At 49.7% G+C, this 17,673-nt stretch overlaps 1 protein-coding gene across 2 annotated transcripts in view; it reads right to left on the bottom strand.

The window, feature by feature from the left end:
- The window catches only part of LOC144948697 (transmembrane gamma-carboxyglutamic acid protein 3-like), a 311,492-nt gene that overhangs the window by 275,646 nt on the left and 18,173 nt on the right, over nt 1-17,673 (bottom strand). Inside the window, exons 5-6 of one of the 2 annotated variants that reach the window (XM_078878362.1) lie at nt 14,693-15,031; nt 7,790-13,563 (exon numbers count right to left, since the gene is read on the bottom strand). In XM_078878362.1, coding sequence (XP_078734488.1) covers nt 14,711-15,031 — 321 coding nt within the window. In that variant the 3' untranslated portion in view covers nt 7,790-13,563; nt 14,693-14,710. Of the gene's footprint in view, nt 1-7,789; nt 13,564-14,692; nt 15,032-17,673 lie in introns of those variants that run through there. The other variant, XM_078878363.1, reaches the window with a different exon arrangement.

The following is a 17,673-nucleotide window of genomic DNA, read 5'->3' as shown; positions in this document are numbered from 1 at the left end:
GTCCAGTCGGCCACAAGGGGAGGCACCGAATCAACAACAGAGATAAGTCAACAAGAAAATACTTCACCGATTAACCATGAATGCCAAAAAAATAAACATGGTTACAAATGATAAAAAAAACAATATTCTCGAAAGATACACAGCGTTGCCCCACTGCCGGCTGGCTCACTGACTTGGGCATGAAAGCAAGACGCACGAGAACTCGATTGTGAGTGTTGTACCTTTAAATATTGTTATCAACACTTGTCACTGTGGGACTGTCTTCCTCTAAACCCAACACACGGCGCAACTAAAAATTATATTTCTAGTTACAGCCTGGATATTGTTGTATACAGGGTTAAAAAAATCCGGAGTAGTTATTTCGGTAAAAGTGAGTCGGGAGAGAGGAGGGGGGCCACAGTTGCATCTTGCATCGCCTCCCCCCCCCCCCGGGTTGAAAGAGGGAGTTGCGCCCCCGCTAACTTGACTTGGCTCCGAGAGATTTAAGTTCGCAGATATTCGCCGGGTTGTGGATTTTCTCTACGGGGAAGGGTGGTGTAATGCGGGCGTAAACGACCTCCCGGAAGTGACGTCATGGGGGGAGGAGTTACGTCACGTGGGGGAGAGGGTAAGGGTCTATAAGGGGGGTAACCGGAAGCAGTCGGGAGTGATCGGGGACTGGGAAAAGTGAGAGGCCACGCAAGGCGAAGGGTGAGAGAGAGTGGCGAGGTCGCCACACACCCGAGCCACGAGGATCGGCACCGTCGGCCAACGGTGACCGACCCCGGGGCAGGAGGAGCAGCGAGGAGGCTGCAGAGAGCAGCGGGTCTGCAAGGGAGGAGTCGGCAGCAGGGGTCTGCACGACGTGACGGCGGCGGGGCTGCTAGGAGGAAGTTTGGGCTACGTGAGCGACAGCAGCCTGGGGCTGCAGAGTGGAGAGTATATAGGGGAGTACCGTGAGGGAAAAGAGATCGAACCCAAATAAAGGACACAGGACAGAGAGAAGCGTCCGAGTCTTTTATTACATATATTTGGAGTTTGCGGTGTCTCTCTCCCCGTCGTCGCGTGGGTTTTTCTCCCGGTTCTCCGGTTTTCCTTCCACATTTAGAATCAACAGAGTAGTTTTTAGGCTGCTTTTCCATTTCCATGCGATAAGCTACTTGGTTGAGCTATATCATTTGTGATAGCCAGGTCGCTTCTGAACAAGAGCTACACAACTCGGTTATGGCCTTACCTGGTAAAATAAAATGTAAAAAAATTGGAGTTTAATGGAGGCGCGGTGGTGCCAACTGAAACCGCCCGGCAGCGTCGGCAGCGTCGGCCACGTTCGGCCGCGGTTCCCACTGCCACGCCGGCACCGCCCGGGGGCTCAAGTCCGGTGGGGGGACCCCACCCACCACCCCACCCACCACCCCACCACCCACCACCCCACTCACCACCCCACCGCCGCCCCGGGTTTTCCAGATCCCACGTCACAGTCCACGGGGGTCAGAGCAGATACCAACGGTACGGCGTTGTTAGAGAATTGCCCGTTTCGTTTATGCAGTCAATACAAGTTAATGAATGTTGGGACTTTTATAGTAGTTGCTTGTTACATCTAGAGATATGTGTGTAGAATGTTTTTTTTCAGCAAATAAAATACACCAGAGGCGGCACGGATAAGTGATATATCTCATCTGGAGCCCCATTCGTTATCTTATTATTCCACTTGTTTACAGAGGCAAGCCTCAACTGATTGAGAATACTTCTCTCAGGAGGGTCTAGCCCCAGGTTGTCACAAGAGGGGGCCATATTGCTGCTGTGTGATCCCACTTGAGTAATTTTCTGGTCAATTTTCAGCATTTTTGGATGTTTAACCAACACCACTTACATTGTATGGGTTTTTTATTTTTAGCTACGGAAGGAAAACCAGAGAACCCTGAGGAAATACATGCAGAACAGGGGGAGAACACGCAACTCCACACGGAAAGGAACCGGTGTCGGGAATTGAACCCAGGATCTTCTGGTGGCGAGGCTCGAGTGTCCGTGCCACGGTGGCGAGATGTTAACTACCTCGCCCGGTATACAAGAGGTCGATCCCGACCTGACCCCGACGCCTGTATATTTGGAGTTTGCATGTTCTCCCCGTGGTCACGTGGATTTTTCTCCCGGTCCTCCTGTTTTTCCCTTCCACATTTAGAAACATTCTTTGTTGCCAGAAAAAAAGGGGAAACCCTATTCTCATATTTTGGTACTTGCAAAGGAGATCCCATGATATTCATCGAGAGTATTTGGCTACTAAACATTTCCGCATAAGCCACTTTGTCGAGCTATCATTTGTGGCGAGGTCGCTTCTGAAAAAGAGCTATATAGCTCATCGGGCCTTGCCTGGTAAGTAGAACAAAAGTTCAACAGTTTCCACTCTGACACCCTCACCCATGAATCAACATACGCTGACGGATGACTTGAATTACTCTGCTACTGGAGTGTCCGCCACCGGACGGCAGCATGAAAACCGCTGGGTACATTGGGAGCAGCCCCGGTGGCAATGCCGCGGGAGAATCGCAATCTCTCTCACTGGACCAACTTGCGCAGAGCGGTGGAGCACGCTTCGACACTCAATCGCCGAGACTGTGCCGCAGGCACGCACACCGGCACGCATATTTGGCGAAACATAATCGGCACACGCGCAGTGGCGCCACGTGCACGCAGGCATGGGTTGCGACACGGCGGGTGGCCCAAGTCGACTGGCGCAGTTCCCCGTGGTCCACGCTGCCAATTGTAAAACTCAAGCTGTGAGTGCTCCGACGCCAAATTATTACCACGAATCACCAGTTAAGCACAGGCGTGTTCTTATATTTGTACACGTATTAAGTGTGTGTTCATATGAATGTTAACAATGCTGCGTTACGATTGATTCAATTGGGGTGGCGAGGCTGTAGGTAACTGCCTCGGCATGACACAGCGAGCTTGTGTCTGGAAAGAGCGTTCCTCTCCGTTGTGATGCAAGAGGGGTGATTAGAACGTCTGTAGCCTGCAGTAGGAGTGTAGCCACAACAACGAGTGAGTGGTCGGGGCTGGTCACCTTCCCACTGAGGACCAAGCCCAGAGAGACTTCTCAGTCAGCCTCCGTCAAAAATCGGCAACCTGGAGCAGCATGCGGCTCTTTAATGACTGCTTCGTGACAGTTGTTTATTAAGGATCGCCGTTCGTTTTTCGCATTGCATTGCGGCTCTTGAAATATTTCGTTTGACCGAATTCGAAAACAAATTATCTTGTCATTTTGGTTGCCTATGTCTGGCGTAGGTCGACATCAAAACTGCAGGTTACTGCAAGTAAAGTTCACGGCACTACTGGTACCAGATCTAAGTACAAATTAACCCCTGCCACCTGGACACAGATGCCAATTCCAGCACTCTCTGGGTTAAACCCAGACAGGTGCCAACACTAATGAATGTGTTATTTATTGGGGAGATGAACAGTCGTGTTCTCTACGTGTTTGATATGACTCCCGGTGCATCTCCACGCTTTGAGAATCACTTTGCAGAGAAGGAATATTTAGAGCTACAGGGAAGCGATGAGTGTTATGAACAATTGGTTTTCCATCATGAAGGTTTTTTTTGGGCGAGATCGCGTAAAAAAATGCGTCGTTAAACCCGCCACCACCCGACACAGCCAATTAGGAATGTTTGTCACGTCAACAGAACATGCCAATTCGTTACTAGTACAGCACACCGGTGTGTTGGAGAGTAAATCCACAACATTTACAATTCGATTTTCTCCAACACACAGGTGTGCTATACTCGTCACGAATTGGCATGCTCTGTTTACGTGATAAACCTTACTGATTGGCTGTGTCGAATAATGGCGGGTTTAAAGACGCATTTATATTTACGTGATCTAAAAAAAAAACTATATTATGAATTTTGGTCGCGAAAGCCTCCTACAGCGTGTTAAACTAACACTTGGTTTTGGCGGATATTTAAGACTTGGTAAAATCGATGGAGTGAGTGAACAATGGAGAAAGGTCAAAGACAAAATCCGCAAATCTGAAGAAACGTGCAAAGTTGAAAGCTCGCTTGTAGGGAACGCAGTCGTACAAAGGCAGTGAAGTGAATGCGTGCTGTCACAGAGTACTTTGACAAGACTAAGGGCCACGTTCACATCTTGACAAAACGGCTACAACGCACACGGCAGTGCCGATTTGTCGCATCGGTGAAACCGTTGGTAATTTTTCACCAAAACTAGGATGGAACGAGACGCTCGCCAGCGCACGGATAACATCGTCAGGGTATAGTTTGCAGCCTCGGAACGTCAACGATGGACCAATTGCATTGCACTTCAAGGAAACCTTGAAGCGAAACAAGTTTAATTGAGGCCACCCATCGCTGTCTGTCAGGACGCAACCTTTTCTCCCTAAGCCCTCTCACGATGGCGAGATTCTCTGCGTGGAGTTCTGGCTCCTGGCCCTGGATAGTTGAGAGGGAGCAAGTGCAGTCCCCCTGACCTACAAAATCCAACCTAATCTATATTATATAGAGCACCTTCACTTAATAGGGCTTGACGTAACATACGGAATGAGCGTTTAATATAACGGCGAATAAAGAAAAGCTAAACTACGCCCAATAACTCACGTAATATTCTTGGTTCTTTCGGTAAAGTCACGGAGAAGGGAAATAATAAAATAATATAAATATAAAACAATTAAAAGCATTCTCACGACGTTTGGACTGCAACACAAGCAATCATCAGGTGTGAAATCCACAGCAAGAAAATTTGAAAAAAGTGGCGGGTTTTCCTAACGTCAGCACCACAGACAGCGATTTGGCAGTTGGCCAGATGGACGAGTCCATCTGTAATAAAGGACTCTTTCACTGTGTCTGTCTCCGTTGTCCTTTATTCGGGTTCTTACAACTTGTCCCACACGGCCCTCGCTCAGAGCCTCCCCGCTTGGCAGCTCGACAGCTGCCGTCGCTCCCGTAGCCTTTCTCCACTCCGATGCAGCTCCGCTGCAGGTTCCCTTGTGCAGTCCTCCGGCTGCTCACACTGCAGCTCCACCGCTGCTCCCCGTTCCTCCCTTGCTCGGTCACCGCTGGCCGACGGTGCCGAGTCTCACCGTGTGGCGATCTCGCCACTCTCCACTCTCCGCCCTGCGTGGCCTCACCCTGTCTCTATTCCCATACTCTCCTCCCGTCTCTTCCGGTTCTCTCCCTTAAGACCTTACCCCTCTCTCTCACGTGACCTAACCCCTCCCCCCGTGACGTCATATCCGCGAGGCCGTTTACGCCCGCATTACACATCTATGTTCGGAAAAGAGGAGGGGGGAGTAGAAAATGGAATGCGGTCTGAAAGTCACCGTAAGCGTGAACACAATCAATTAAGACCCGAAATGGTTTATCAAATCCTTACAATGATTGCTAATCCAGAATCCATCTTCTCGGTTGAAATTGTCTCTGTGTTTGTATATGTGAATAGCCTCATTAACGAACCTCTCATGGTAGCCAGATGGCTTGCAAAGAACCTCTGTCTTGGAGAAATCAATGTCATGTGAGCACACTGAATTATAACAGTGATCTTCTACGGCCGAGGTGTTGGTCCTTCCGTGTTTCAGGTCTGCTTTGTGCTCACGGATGCGGTCAGAGACATGTCGTTTGGTTTCTACAATGTAACTACTACCACAGAGGCAACTCAGTTTGTAAACGCCAGGATACTGTATGTCCGGAATCACATCTTTTACAGACGGATCCAGATCACGAATTTTATGTAATGTGTTGAATCGGACCTGGATCTTGTGTTTATTCAAGATTTTGGAGATCTTTTTTGTGATCCCCGCCATGTAGGGCAAGGTGATAGTTTTGAATGGCTCCTCAAGAGGGTCCGTCATGGTTGGAGTGATGGCTTTGCGGATTGTGTAGTCGGAGTAACCATTAGCCTTAAGAACTTGGTGTACATGCTTGAGTTCACTGGCAATATGTTCCTGGTCAGAGATGCATTGGGCTCTATGGTGCAAAGTCTTGATTAGGGAATTCTTCTGGGATGGATGGTGGTGGGAATCTGGTTTCAGGTTCGCATCCGTATGGGTAGCTTTCCTGTAGACAGAGTGGCTCATTGAACAAGCAGGTCTCTTTTGTATTAGGACATCCAAAAAAGGTAGCTTACCATCTTTTTCGACTTCCATAGTAAATCTGATGGCTGAGTGTATGGAATTGATGTGGTCGAGGAATTGGTCTAGAGCAGGCCGGCCATGTGGCCAGATGACAAATGTGTCATCCACGTACCTCTTCCATAAGGTTGGGCGTAAAGTGGCAGTCTGGATGTTTCTGTTTTGTTTAATGCAGGTGGCCGTCATTTTGACGAGAAATGCCACGTGACAGAAATGTGTACGATTTATTTTGTGGCAGGATTGTGAAGCCACGGTTCCCGGCTTCTAACCACTCAGACTCGGCTCAGGCTTTGAGCCGCTTGCTTGGTTGCCAAGACCACACGTGAGCAGCTCAGCCGTGGTTTGGCTCAGGCTCAGCTCTGTGGAAGTCCCCGTGTTAAGCGCGTGGCTTTCAGCCGGCTCACTTGAGCCACAGCCTGAGCCATGACCAAGAATATTGGCCGAATGTCTTAAGGAAAATGTCCTTCCTCAGAACAAGCCATTGTGACAAGAAGCAAAAAGACAAAATAAGCTCTCGTCTCACGCACAGAAGCTTTCGGTGCAAGTCAGCACCGATGAGGGCCAACACGGCGCACAAAGGGGGGTTGGTGGCAAGCAACACGTCTGGCCACCTTCACCTCCTCAGCAAGATCTCAATAGCGGGAGAAACATCAAATGCTATTATCAACCGCTACCTTATCCAAGCGCGTAAAGCAGGCAACACACGGCATTGTAATTTTATACGAAAACAGGACCCTGTGGGGTGGGCTGGTAGGACCGAACAATTGAATGGCTATAATAAAATGGCAAAAAATGGCCGCCAATAAGTGGATGCCCCGTGGCCCCGCCCTCCACCCGCGTAACCCCGCCCCGGCCACCCGTGGCCCCGCCCCATCTCGGTGTCCCCGCTCCCAGCTCGTTGCCCCGCCCATTACCGCCGTAACCCCGCCCCAACCCCACATAGCCCCGCCCTCCACCTCGTGCCCACGCCCCCTGCCGCCGTTGCCCCGCCCAGCCCCGCGTAGCCCCGCCCCCTGCCGCTGTAGCCCCGCCCAATACACCCCGAGCAGGGGAGAGATTCCCAGGCCTGGCTTGGCTGGAGAGCCGCCGACGAGGGGGGGGTAGGGAGTTGTTTTTAATGTAAAAGCTTTAAATTTAAATGTTTCTATTAAAAAACATCAGGGAATGTAACATTGTTAAACATTAACTCCCTTTCACACACACGGGGGAACTATACGAAGGGAGAGCTTGAGGCCTAGGTCTAGGCTTTAGGCCTAGCTGTAGGCCTTAGGCCGCCGTGAGTTAATTGTTAATATAAATGTTTTAATTATATATGTAAAAGCTTTAAATGTAAATGTTTCCATTTAAAAACATCAGGGAATGTAACATTGTTAAACATTAATTCCCTTTCACACACGCGGGGGTACGATACGAAGGGAGAGTTTCAGGCCTAGGTCTCGGTTTTTGTAGGGTCATGCCAAGTGTTTGCAGTAGGGGGCGATGTTGCTACACGGACGGACGGACAAACGGACGGACGATATAATCTATTGGTGGCTGGTCCACTTCGTTCCTACCAGTATTATACGAACCGTATACCACACATACACACGCGTGCATGTAGGGTATAGACTGAGTTGAAAAACTCACACGTTACACTTTTCAACACTGCACACAACTTGGAAACATCGATTATGTGGATTTTTTTGGCCAAACCAGTGATTTGTTTTTATTTCATTTACAAATGCATCGTTTGAAATGCCACTAGGTTTCAGAAACATGTCCATTGTGAGTCAGTGCCCACCACCCATACAACAATTACACTCGATCAACGTCACATTTCCACGCGGGAATCTAAACATCAATAAAAATGCAGTCCAGCTCATTGTTGTATTTAGTGCAGTTATACTTTCTTCCATTGCTATTTATGCAAATTGACAAAAGGCACCAACCGTTGTGAAATGCTGACTGTGCGTTACCTTGTGAGTGCGAGGCTTGCTATGGCAGTGACCGAGCATGCATGCAGCGATGCTACCAAGCCCATGTTACATCCTGTCCAGGTGGCACTGGACAGATGTTACCCACCCACTGGCAGTCACAAGGTCAAATTCTGGTCAGGGGTCAACCCAGCCCAACATCATTAGCAGTCCCTCCTGGGTCAATTCGATCAGCGGCACTTCATGAGAAATCAGAGGTTTTCCCATGTGAAGAGGAATGGAGAATAACCACCACCTTTAGCTTAGGGCCACCAAAAGAGCACTCCACTCGACACTGATCTGAGCAAGAAAATACCGTGCCAGGGAGTAGAGTTGCCACCTTTCTGGGTTCCGGGTTTAACCCCACAAGTCTGGGAATTCGCATCTATGTTCGGGTGGCAGGAAATTGATTTGTACCAAGATCTGGTTTTGGTATTGCGTTGAACTTTATGACGGTACACAGAACAGATTTGATAGATGTAGTGTCGACTGAGAAATATGTCCGGGTCGGCTCTGTGTAAAAGGTGGCCCACGCAACCGGGGAGATTCCTACCCTTGACCAAATTTGCAACCAACTACATTTTATAAACACTCGTAGAGGGTGACACTAAACGACCGTTGGACCTTCATTAAACCAGCAATAGCAGTGTTTTGTTGCACGTAATTAGACTGTTCTTGAAGTGATTACGTGGTAAGCTTGCATGGCGGACAAGCCTTCACAGTGATGGCTTAAAAACTTTGGTAAAAACCTTTTACTCAATTCAGCTGTAACCAAAAATGTTTAACATTACGAAAAGTGTTAAAACATGTTATCCGTGAAACGCAAACTCGATGCACAATCGGCCACACAGCGGCAATGCCACAAGCAACGCGGCTCGGGCCGTCCCTTCCTCAGCATGCACCGGCCACAGCCCAGGGCCTCCAAAAACTCCATTCCACACTTTGCTTCCCACCCCACGCTCCAGGTTTTCACTTCGACCAATCCAAGTGTCTGTTTGTCAGCAACACTCGGGGGTTGTGGAGGGCAGCAATTTCAAATGCAATCGGCGTCCGCCGACGAACTTGACGCTCGCCCGTAACGTGATCCTGCATTCGGTATTATCGGATTGATTAGTTTTATCGTCACCCATATCACACTCGTGTGTCCGGTCGCGCCATCAGATTTCAAAGCAGTATTACGCTGCGACCGTAGGCTGTGCGGCGTGGCTTGCGAGCGTCGGTCAATGCTGGTCCTCAAGTCAACCCAAGACGTCGGAGGCATCACTTCCCCACTCGAGCTATATTGTTCTCGGAAATGTCTTTAACATTTTTTAAATCATAGAATAATCCAATGGTAGACAAATAAACCGGGGGTAATCCGATACCGCAACTTACAATGTAGCAATTACACGGGATTACCTTTCGTAATCAGATCACAAGTTGCGTTACTCGGCAAAATTTCAACGTCCGACAACCTTTATTTTGCAAAACGAATGTGAAGGAACTGACTGGGGTGTGCGCGTAAAGCGAGCACGAGTCGGGAGGCCCTGGACTAGCCACTTCCATCCCCTCGTCAAAATAACCACGCACTTTGGTTTCTCACAGCAGTGACCGTTAAGACAGGCGACACACCGCGCACGCCAGAGTTCACGGTCAAGCGCTACGGACATCAAACGTGTGAAACACGGACAACAAATTAACTGCATTTGGTAATCGGGAGGAGAAGAGTGTTTCGCACACGAGACGGGCACTCACCCCTAACCACATCCAACAAAACCCTAGCCCTAACCACACTTGCCAACTAACCCTACCCCCTAGCCCACTAATCATAACCCTACGCCCTAGCCATAGGCACACGAGCCAACTAAACCCAACCCTAGCCCCTAGCTCTAACCACACTAGCCAACCAAACCATAACCACATCCCCTAGTCCTAACCACACTAGCCAACCAAACCCTAACCATATCTCCTAGCACGAATCAAACTAGCAATCAAACCAGACTCTACCCCCCCCCCCCAGCCATGACCAAACAAAAAAACCAGACCTGAACACAAGCACTACCCATCGCCCGGCTAACCAATAAGAACCTAGCTCTACCCTGAACCAAATTGAATCACTCGCCCCCAACACCAACCTAACGTTTGATCCTGGCCGGGCCACCTTTCACGATTTGTTCCCTTTGCGTGGCGGTTATGATGTAACCTGAAGACGCGCTGCAATAAATACAAATATCCCAGTGTAAAAAAGAAAACTCGTAGTGTGAGTATGTAAACCTGTGTATGTGTGCGATACAAGCACGAGGATAGGTATTTACAAAACGTATTTACACGTGTTGCAACTTAATTCACATTCACTAACGTGTTATATGTATCAGAGTCTTAACGTTTTCTAAAGCAGAATTCAAGAACACATCCCTCTGCTCGGTCTTAAATCTACAGACAGCGAATAAAGAGACCACACGTCCACGCCCCCATCAAGTCACATTCTACCCACGGCTTTCCTGTTCCCTCGGCAGGAGATGGGGGGACCTGGCCACTGTCAAACGCACGATAGGAACGAGCGTGGAACGTTTTAGACGTAGCTTATATTGTTTAAACGTACACGTACACACGAAAGCAATTGTTGGGGCGTGACTTCGCACGCGTCCTTTGAATTCAGGCCTCCTTTGAAGAGATGCGGAGTCTGAATCGACTCTCCCCGGGTTTGAAAACAAAATTCTGTTCGATTTTTAAGAAGAAAAAAAAGCCTGTGTCGAGATTCTCACGAGGATCCTACACTGGCACGAGTGGCCAATTTGATTGTTCAATTTATATTTTAACGCACGTAACAAAACCGGTACACCTGGAGAAGAAAGCCCAATCAAAGCACACGGGGAGATGATGCTGAAACTCCTTGCATGTCACCATCTCTGCGCGATCCACCGACTCTGCCCTGAAATTAATGGATTGTAGGCGTGCACGTTTCAGAAACAAGGGTTGGTGGATCACGCAGCTTTGTCAAACTACTAAACCAGCCGTGCTGGAGTGTATCCAGATGGCAGAGCAGCAAGTGGGTTTGCCAACCTGTCCGCTCGGTGCTTTGTTATCCCCTCGTCCGTGATGGGGTTTGCTCCTCCCATCTCATTCGACCCACCGGTTATAAAGTATATTGCGATGAATGCCAAGGTAGGACCCGCGTGAAAAAAAAATCGTCTTCGTTATTTAACAAAGCACTCAAATTCACATTGTCGAGAATCAAACGAGGGTTTCCTGAATTACGTCATCTACGGCTCTCCATCTTTTGCCCACGGTGGTTAAAACGTAGCACCAGTGAGCGGCACCGGCTTCAGGAGGCGACACGACAGACAGCAAACGTGCGAGAAAATAACGTGACCACAGTGGACACCCTGAACAAAGAGGCGACGGAGCCAGCAGATGCAGGGGGACCACTCCTGTCAGGCAAAGCAATTGCGTACTTAAAAGTCACCAACCTTAATATAATATTTATAACATAAATACCAAGTCAAATATAAATGTTGAAATACATCTGGTCAACACGGAATTTTCATATTCACACCAGATTCGTCTTAAATACAGCATTAGGACGAGTTAGTTTTACAATATTGTGACCATAGCTACTGCTTAAATGTATTTCATCATCACCTCATTTATGGGTAGCTCTATACACTGCAATGGACTGGAATGGCTCACTCTCCTGAGGTCCTCCACCACCTCCAATGGGCCCTTTCTGGCCCGAATGGGAAATTAGCCCACAGCCGGCCATGGGAAGCTCAGCTGTGACGACGAGTTTGCTATCCTTGCGGCTTCTATAGACGCGATTCGCCACCGTCGCACGTCACGGGGTAAAAAAAAGTTCGACAGCCCTGGCTGAGAGCGGGCGACCGATTTTGCTCTCGGTGGCGGGATGTCGGATTATAATCGAAGAAATTACGAGACAGATTACTCTACTTAACTGGACGTGAAAATAGTTGGGAGGGGGGGGGAAGTCTCGAATCTGTTCCACGTGCCGCTGAACGGGCGTTGACGAGGTGGGTTTGGTGATATATGTATCGTCGGTCGCGTCACGCTTGTAAGGGGTTTCTACCTTCGGAAGGATGAAGGATGTCAGGGGGCCCCTCATTAATGGTAAAAAAATTGTAAATAGTTTAGTGTAAAGAAACCTGAGTAATTGAGCACAAATCGTCCCAGCTCTAAGCCAATCAAAATCCAAACAAGAAAGGCATTATTTGGGAATGCATCTGGACGTGTGTGACTTAGAAGCCTCATGATTGCTCGCAAGCACTTACAAAGTTCTCAATAATCTGGCCTCCCTCTCAGTCCATACGGCAGCTACGAGGGAAAACACAAACGTCTGTGGCCTGACACAGGAGTGGTGCTACAACAGAGTGTGAGAGTCTTCAGCGAAAAGGATTGCCAAGTATCACTTTCATCTCGTTTTTGCAGGTACATGGAAAAATATCGTATGCGCGTTAACATAAAAATGGGAAAAAAAATCCATGGAAATAACAACCATAGAAAATCGGTAACAATATGGAGAACTTGCAACTGACCGGACCTGGCGACGACCACCTTGACATGAGACAAAGCAATGGCATAGTGAAAGAATTGCATGCCGCAAACGCGTCGGTTGAGCAGCAATTCCAGGTAGAGCTTAAAGCCTTGAGACACCGAGGAACCAAGTACACTGCACGTGAAGGGGACGATGTGGAGAGAAAGGGTTTCAATAAACACACTCTCTATGTCAGGACACAGACCACGTGCATGCAATGTCCCTGTAAACTCAAAGACAAACTACACATTTCTTCACTCTGTAAGTCTAAAAGCACGGGTTCGGTTGTCGACGCACTCTCGTGGTGTCGCGTGGTTCCTTCACCGGACGCTCGTTGGTGTTGCTCGCGCTTGAGCGGCGGTGTTGACCACGAGGGAGCCTCGTTCGGCGCGCACGCATGCACACACGCACACCCGCGTGTACACACGCACACCCGCGTGTACACACGCACACCCGCGTGTACACACGCACACCCGCGTGTACACACGCACACCCGCGTGTACACACGCACACCCGCGTGTACACACGCACACCCGCGTGTACACACGCACACCGCGTGTACACACGCACACCCGCGTGTACACACGCACACCCGCGTGTACACACGCACACCCGCGTGTACACACGCACACCCGCGTGTACACACGCACACCCGCGTGTACACACGCACACCCGCGTGTACACACGCACACCCGCGTGTACACACGCACACGCACGAGCGCGCACACAGGATTCTAGACGTGCTTTGTATTTGTTGCCGACACCGGATTGGTGAGCGATGTGAGCCGGTGGCTTCTGAAGAGCCGGCTCCTCCGTTCACAATCCGTGCTCCCGCTCAACAGCCCGGTCAAACTGCGTGGTGAGGGACCACAGAGTACGGCCGGACATCAACGACGGCCCGCTGTGCTTTTCCAAACAAGAGTTGTGATGAATTCCAACCGTCCAAGATGCGAGAGCACAGTCTGAGTAAAAAAAAAGACATGCAGTGTAATTAGCTCACAACACCCCAGTGAGGACTACACGATGCTGTGCAAGACAAGCTACATTAAAGCATTATTTGGTCATCCTGTATCGCACCGATGGATGGCACTGTGGTCTAGCACTCCACTCACCATTGTAAGTGGAGTGTTGGATTCAGCCCATCATTGTCAACATCATCACCTTTGGACCAATGACATAAGTACTACTTGAAACATCAATTATTGTGTGGAGACTGGCCTCTGGCATGGGAATGTGGAATTTTTAACCGCTGGACTTGATCGATGCCCCACTGATTTGTGCGAGCTGACCGATGCTACCCGAGACTACGGACCGGCTGCCAAATGCCACGATCCACATTACTCTTGCGTAACAATAGTCCAACGGTTCCCCCCATGGGTATCCATTGAGAGGAGAGTCGTACGCAATGACCAAGGCATGCACACATACACAAACACTCTCAAAAGATACACCAATATACTCAGACAAAGAACAAAGATCCCCCGTGTAGCCTTAACAGACTGTTGGGGCAAGTGCTGTTCGCGAGCACCTATAAATGGCGGAACGGCACACGAGGGTGTGCGTGGCCAGCACCACGCCCGGCCACCTTTGTCTCCCCAGTGGCGATGTTTATGCACCACAGCAGGTACTCATTTGAGGCTGAGTCGACCTCGGGGAGGCCCATGACCGATTAAAATAATGGTTACCAGTGTTGGCCATGAGTGGAAATTGAACTCGGGTCGCCAGGTTTGTAGCACAGCGCGCTAACCGCTGCGCCACCGCCCCCTCCTCAGATACACACACAAGTGTATGTGCGCACAGAAAACAAATAAACTCGCACAAACACAAATGTGCGTAAAAAAATAAAATACACTAAAACCTCTAGAAGCCAGAATAATTGTGGGGAGAACCTTTCCAGATATGGGAGACGTCTGGAATAATGAAAATAAAAACTACGTTTTTTATTATGTTTGTATGTAATTACAACCAAAGACATTAAATTAAACGCTCTTATCGAAAGCAATATATTTACAATGTAATACCGCGTGACATCTCTACGTCTTCGAGCGCGCACTCTAGTCCGAGTTTCCGTGACCGCGACGGCGCTCATACCGGAGGGGCTCAATGGTGTCACTTGTCGTCGCCGTCGTCGTCGTCGTGCGGTAGCGACGACACGGGGCTGCCCTCGACGTCGCCCACGATGATGTCGTCGTAGGCGGGCGGCGGCCCACTGGGCGTGGGGCTGGCGGCGCGCCCCGCCGGCACCGCCGCCAGGCCGGTCACCTCCTCGTACGAGGGCGGCGGCTCCACGTTGGAGACGCGCGACACAACGGACGCCGAGCTGGGCCGGTGGCCGAGCGACGCCGTCGTGCGGTCCCCCCCGCCGTCCCCCGCGAGGCCGCGCAGGCCCTCGCACGGAGCCTCGAGCAGCACGGCCGGGCAGCCCCGCGCCTGCGGGGCAACGTGGGGGGGGAGGGGGGTGGGCACCGTGGGGGGCGCCAGGTTGGAGCCGATGAGTGGCGGGACGACACCGCGAGCGACGCTAGTGAGACTAAAGAAAGGTATCCACGGGGACGGCCGCAAAGAAGGACTGACGAGAAGGGAGCTGGAAACACGAGCGACGACATGGCACCCGGTGAGGCGATGAGAGAAGGGACGATAAGTGTGGAGAGAAGACAAGGACACGACAAAGGATGATGAGAGGAAGTCTCGAACGACACAAAAGGTGAGTCGAAAGAAGGGACGATGGGAGAGTAGAGGCAACGTCAGTGATGACGTGATACTCATGGAGAGATCGCGAGGGAGACAAATTGGCAATAGGGAAATGAAGGCATGGGAGATGATGGCAAAGAAGGAATAATGAACAGAGATTATGAGCAGGAATGGTGAGAGAATAATGGCGACAGATTGGGTGGAAAGTGGAAGATGCCGGCGAGCGATGGGATGACATCGGTGGAGAGATGACTGGAGATAGGATGATCCCTGGAGGATAATTTTAAGTGAGATAAAGGGTGGGTAACCCAAACCTCTTCCAAGCAAAGGCATGCCCTGAACCATGAGCCTGCATGAGTGAGTGCTGTGCAATGTTTGGCAAATGCGTACAATGCCTATTAAGTTAACCTCTGTACTCCTCCAATGCACGGGTTGCGACTTACCGGTCCCGACGACTCGATTCTCCCTCTACCTTAAAGCACGGGGGCAACGTGGCCAAAGCGGCAGGGAAGACCCGAGAGTGTCTCCATCCGTGCCGCCGTATTTTAAAGTTCGACTCGGCGCCCTACCCCCCCACACCCCACCCCAGGGGGGAGCGTCAAGAGCCGGCACGCACGTAGGCGCTTTCCACGCCTCTCACCTCCGCCGCGTGTCACTTTTCACGTGTTAGCATAGCACGCGCGGGCCGCCGCCGCCACGGTGACCACGGGGGGGGGGGTTTGCATTGCCGCTCCCGTTTAGCGGCCGCTCGTGGGAAGGATCTCACGAGGCGAAGGGTTCGGGTTACAAACAGCCACGAAACACCATGTGGCCGGAATCCCGTGGCACCCTCGAAACGCCGACGCCGTGCCCGGTGTGATTACCGCCGACGCTGGCTGTTTGAAACTTCAGATGGCGACAAAAGACGTATTGAGGGAAGATTTTTTTTTTAAAGCAGCGTTTAACAAAAGGGGCCCATCTGTCAATGTGTGGCCTGCGAGCCGCTGAGAGTTGTCAAATGATGGGAAAGAGCTTAAGGTGAGTGCATACCGTGCCGGAACGCTTTTGAACATCACGGTGACGTGCCCACACCAGTAAATATCTACACAACTTGCGAGATGTTAACTACCTCGCCTTGTATGCAGGAGGTCATGGGTTTTATCCCGACCCCGTATATTTGGAATTTTGCATGGTCTCCTCGTGGTTGTGTGAAATTCTCTCCGCGTCCTCTGGTTTTTCCCCTCCACATTTAGAAACATGCGTTTAGAGTATTTGGCTGCTATACATTTCTATGTGATAAGCCAATTTGTTGAGCGATCATTTGTGCCCAGGTCGCTTCTAAAAAGGAGCTATATATCTCAGTAGGCCTTACATGGTAAACACAATTTTAGTTTTTTTTTTAATAGTTCCTGCACGAATGAGGGTGGGACCATGCTCATTTCCTGTTGATCAATTCAGTGATGCATGAGAGGGGTTGTTTGACCATATTTCACCATGTTGGTTCGTACGAGCTTTGAATAATAAGTGTTCTTTTATAGCACGATTCATGCAAACTGCATCTTACAATGTTCCACACGGAGGCGCACATTAAGATTTTCCAGCTAATTCACGAGTGTTTATAGGTAAGTGTTTATAGATGAACACTGGAGCACACACAGAAAACCCACGGGTACGAGAGGACACTATCCGACACAGATGAAAAGGTGATTAAGAGTACTCTGTCGTTCTATGAAGACACTAGCCTCTGCCATGGGAATATACAATTTCCACCACTGGCTCAGGACTGCTGATGAGTGTCAGGACATGGCTCGCCGGAGGCATCCATCGTTATGGCATCTAAATTGTAATCACCGAGCTTCGTCTTTCACAAGTCCACCGGACATTTCTGCAAAGTGCAGGTTCTGAGCTTTAAGGAAATGTACGGGGAGTGGGGGGGGGGATCTGCCCACCCCAATAGTAAACTAAACAATTTTTTTTACCAAATAAGGCCCACTGAGCTATACAGCTCTTTTTCAGAAGCGACCTGGCCACAAATGATAGCTCAAAGAAGTAGCTTATCATGTGCAAATTTAGCCAAATACTCTAAACGCGTGTTTCTAATGTGAAGGAAAATCCGGAAGACCTGGAGAAAAATCCACGCGACCACGAGGAGAGAGACAAGCAAACTCCAAATATACAGCAGGCTAAATTTCGATTTAAAGCTTTCGTGACTGCAGGGATTCATCTTCTTGGTTCTTTCGGTAAAGTCACGTAGAAGGGAAGTAATAAAATAATAAAAATAAAACATAATAAAATAAAATAATATAATAATATAATATAATACAGCAGGCGTCAGGGGTCGGGATCGAACCCACGACGACCTCCTGTATACCAGGCAAGGTGGTTAACATCGCCACCATGGC

This window comes from Lampetra fluviatilis, chromosome 50 (assembly GCF_964198595.1).
Source record: "Lampetra fluviatilis chromosome 50, kcLamFluv1.1, whole genome shotgun sequence".
Classification (NCBI taxonomy): Eukaryota; Metazoa; Chordata; class Hyperoartia; order Petromyzontiformes; family Petromyzontidae; genus Lampetra; species Lampetra fluviatilis.
This window is presented reverse-complemented; position numbering and strand designations above follow the sequence as displayed.